The sequence below is a fragment of the Armigeres subalbatus genome, chromosome 2 (genome assembly GCF_024139115.2).
Source record: "Armigeres subalbatus isolate Guangzhou_Male chromosome 2, GZ_Asu_2, whole genome shotgun sequence".
Lineage (NCBI taxonomy): Eukaryota > Metazoa > Arthropoda > Insecta > Diptera > Culicidae > Armigeres > Armigeres subalbatus.
In genome coordinates this window covers 428,267,877-428,272,011 of record NC_085140.1, presented here as the reverse complement: position 1 = coordinate 428,272,011, position 4,135 = coordinate 428,267,877, and the positions used below count along the sequence as shown (strand labels likewise).

The 4,135-nt window shown below is 42.0% G+C and overlaps 1 protein-coding gene across 1 annotated transcript; it reads right to left on the bottom strand.

The window, feature by feature from the left end:
- Window positions 1-851: 851 nt before the first annotated feature.
- Window positions 852-3,086, bottom strand: LOC134217905 (stromelysin-1-like). Its single transcript, XM_062696742.1, has 4 exons — window positions 2,804-3,086; window positions 2,098-2,742; window positions 1,452-1,650; window positions 852-1,389 (listed from the first exon to the last, which is right to left on the bottom strand). Exons 1-4 carry the CDS (start codon window positions 3,065-3,067, stop codon window positions 989-991), a joined length of 1,509 nt encoding a protein of 502 aa, XP_062552726.1. The 5' UTR covers window positions 3,068-3,086; the 3' UTR covers window positions 852-988.
- Window positions 3,087-4,135: the final 1,049 nt, after the last annotated feature.

The window sequence follows — 4,135 nt, the reverse complement described above, 5'->3', positions numbered from 1 at the left end:
TCTCCCTTAGTGCTACTTCGTCGCTCAGCAACTGTTGGTCGAATTGTGTGATCCAGTCACTAAATAAAAGCAAGAAAACAAATGAAACAAGAATAGTTTTTCCTCTCTGCCAGCAAAACTCCATTTCGCAGCTTTGGAGCTTCGACCCGACGCCTCCAAGCATTTACGACTCTTTCAATGTTCTTACCCATTTATTATTCGCTTCAGGGACACTACACAGGATGCAGGAAACCGAAGCTTCAGCCATGCCCTCCGCCGCCCTTATTTGCTCAAACAAAGGACGAACTTCAAAAGCTCCCTGCCATCCCTCGAATCTGATCTGAACTGGCAAATTGAACAAGTTTAATTTATAATACTTATTTCGAGATTTTCTCCTCGGTCGGCAAGCCAAACCGGGCACGAGGGTACTCAACTACTTTGTTTCTCCCCGGCGTAGTTGGATGCATCGGCAGCAGTAAAGACAACGGATTCCCAGGAAACACACTTTTTTACTGTCATTATTATCCGGATCGTTTCCTTTAGTAGTTGCCCTCGTCTCACAAGCTCCTTGCCCGGACGGTGCCCATGCTGTGCTGTTTTGCTCTACAAACTACACTCCACTTTCCGATGACCGGGGTACCCCAGATTGAAACGTCCATTACGGGAGATTATGTATGCACCAGGTGCGCGATGTGCCTTCCGTCGTGGCCTGCTTCCGGGTATTGAAGGTGGGATGCTTTTGCCCAGCGGATGAGGTAAAATGCTGTCGCGTAGCAATGGATATCCGTATCAGTGAATCCGCACATTTATGAAAGTTAGTAACTTGTTTGTGGTTGGGAATGTTTTCACCTAGCTAGTGAATGCATCTCAGGTTATAGGATCAATTGATTTATTAGCATTTCTTCACCATAACAACGATTTTGTAAATGTCATTGAAAAAACGAAATTAAGCCTGAAGATTAATGTTTGGAACGAGCCTAACTTTTCTTTCAGAACTTCTACAGATAGTTTACTTAATTTTACAATCAAATAATGGCGAATCGTATCTTTCGGTTTTGCGAGTGTCAAAGCTATACACATGACGCATCTGATCCTTAAATAGAAAGAGTTTACCATTGCTGAAAAGTGCCGCATCGATTCTACTTGAAATTCCAAAATCTTCCACCTCGTCAGAGAGATCGACAGTCTTTTCGCGTGTGTTATACCTCCAATAGTGATCGTTCTTGAATGCATAAACATACTTTTTCTGGTCGAATGCCACGGCGTCCAGATTTCTGGGTAAACCAGGAAACGTGTCCCGGATTCTACGCGGATAGCCGATCTGTAGTTTGCCGTTCTTGAAGGCCCACACCTGATCACCCTTGAAGATAAACGTTTGTGCGCCGATAGTGACGGCAGCATCGAGCATATCTGGAGTGAAATTGAGCGGGTTATGAATACCTTAAAACTAGAAAATGAAAGTCAACACCTACCGGGGGCTCCTGGCCACATCTCTCTGAGTAACAAAGGTTCATCATTCGAATTAAATTTGGTGTAGCAGTACTTCCCGGCAAATATGTGCAGTTTTCCGCGTGAACCATACATCACGGCATCATACTGAGTTAAATCACAGAACGTAGGCGTCTGAATCGGTTCCTTCTGCAAGCGTTTCCCATACTTCAGCTGAATTTTCTACAAAGTTAAATTGAATTTCAAAAAGTCAAACAGTAATACAGTCGCCTCTCCACATCTCGATATTGAAGGGACCATCGAGATAGGGAGAGATCGAGGAATGGAAGGAAAATTGAAATGGGTACTAGATCCAAAAAAGCTCGTTGCTATGAAAAACGACAACAAAACAAATGTCGTTTCCTGTTGTTGATGTGTTTGTTATTGTCCAAAGGTGGTCTAGTAGCCTAAAAATCTGACCATATCGACATAAGGAGAGTAAATCCTGAACAAAATATGATCAGAACCCATCGAGATAGAGAGATATCGAGATAGGGAGGTTATCGAGATGTAGAAAGCCCAAATGTATGTAAATTGAAGGGACTGAGGAAACCATCGACATAAGGAGAGATATCGAGATATAGAACATCGAGATGTGGAGAGTCGACTGTATGTATTATCATCTTTTACCTCAACGTCTGGTTCCGGTATTTCCGAGAATCGTGCTACTGGGATGGGATACATAAGCGATGCCTTGGACACGGAATGCTCCAGCCCGATGGCGTGACCAATTTCATGCATAGCAGTAGTGAAAAACTCGTCCTTGTTCATGGAACCGGGAAAGAATTTCGTATTGAAATGGATTGCTCCGGTTTCCGGGTAGAACGAGTGAGCCAGCGTCGTGTCTCCCAGAACGTTCCTGCATTTCTTGGATCTACTATCGTGCGTTCGAACCCCGAACACAATTTCAATATCTGCTTCTGGATCATTGGATTCTACGAAGTCAAGAGTAGTCACCTTACTCCACTGGTTAAACGCGTTCCGCAGCATCTCTTTCACGGTGGCCGTGGCAATTCCCGAGGGGGTGTTTTTCACATAGTAAGTGAGGGACGGCGAGCCCCATTTGAAATCCTCACCATGCGCAGCCACATTACTTACACCACATTTGGGGCTTTTCAGTGAAATTTTTGTTTCTCGGTCAAGCTCACCCGTCTCATTGAGCCCAAACTGCTGCTGATAGCGTAGAATTCCGCTGCTTGGGACGTCGGAGAACCTAAGTCCGATGCCGTTGCTATTATCCACGGTTGAATTGAAACCAAGTTCTTCTAGAAATTCCTGTTTGGATATGGTTTAATACTTAACGATATTGAAAAAGATATAACAAGTGTTTACGAACCATTGCATCATTTTCTGTCATTTCAGGCTCATCAACAGGAACAACGGGAGCAACTTTCAAGTCACCTAAATTGGCAAGCCTTGAGCTAGATTCCTGTATTGCCACATCGCTTCCTGATTTAATACTTTCCCAGTCATCAGGAAAGATTATCGTTGCTTCTCTTCTAGCGAGAGATGCACTTAGCGCGTTGCTAATTGAAGCAATTAACAATAAATAACTGATATTAATCTCATTGATGCGCATTTTAAATTGATTGATAATCATTGCTCCGAGCCAAGTGTTTCTGAATCAGTCTCGTGCAACAAAATGACTGAGAGATTAATGTGTATTCTGCTTATGTTTGGCATGATTCAGAAAGTAGTCGTTGTACAATCCGATCCTGTTACTTTTACAATCAAAGGTTTTTAAGAACATTATTTGTCACTGCCGTTAATTGCAAATAGATCACATGTGAATTTTAACCGATCTATTTAGCATTATGGTGTTATTGCAAAAATATTTATGCTAGAAAGGTGAAAAACAAGATGAACTATGAAAAAATATTTTAATAAAGATGAAAAAAGTAACCAAACCAAATACGCCGTAAATGTTGTAATCAACATCACAGAAATTATAAAAGAGTTTAAAAAGTTAAATAAACGAAACTGGTTCCAGAGTTTTTCATGGCAAAAACATGTCAAAGGTGCCCAAGCAGGCCGGACATGTAGGGTAAGACGGTATAAGACTCCCCTGGCTCAAAACGCCCACCATTTATGTGTTATAAACTATAACTAACTAAGGTTAAAAATCAGTTGGAATATAAAAAATAATGGGTTGACATCAAGGAAGGAGCGCGCAACATAGTTGTGGTCCCCACAAGTTCCTATCTCACGCTTCCATGGGTCGACCGATGACAAAAGACCGCCAGCTAAGAGTTGAGTACTTCGCTGGTAGTGCAGCCTGGGAACTATTGTTTATCTGACATCCGCTAGAGTGAGAAGATACGTCTAGAGCGTCTGTTCACCAGGAGTGTGTAGCTCAAACAGCGTCTGCCCGGTAACCAGCGGGTGATTAACGAATCGTGTCAGCTATACCTCCCACCAGCCCACTAACCCAGGAATTCGTGATCGAAAATATTTTGGCCATGAAAAGTTGATTTTAGAGGCTCAGTGACTTCTGAGAAAAGTTTCAGTATGTTAAGCTCCATATTTTAGAAACAATTTTTTTTTACTAATCCCCCTAAAAGTGAGATGGAAATTCTCTTTCCTCCAATTATGAAGATACATCATTGGTGTCTTTGAGAAAGTTGAAGAAAAAGTTTGTAGGAAAATCTTTTGCTATATAAACTTTATT

What these genes read in the sequence shown, in the direction of transcription:
- LOC134217905 (XM_062696742.1), bottom strand. Translation starts at nt 3,067, where the DNA reads ATGATTATCAATCAATTTAAAATGCGCATCAATGAGATTAATATCAGT. An exon ending in TACCGGAACCAGACGTTGAG is followed by an intron (nt 1,651 to 2,097) that starts GTAAAAGATGAT and finishes TTAACTTTGTAG; the next exon opens with AAAATTCAGCTGAAGTATGG. An exon ending in GATGTGGCCAGGAGCCCCCG is followed by an intron (nt 1,390 to 1,451) that starts GTAGGTGTTGAC and finishes ATTTCACTCCAG; the next exon opens with ATATGCTCGATGCTGCCGTC.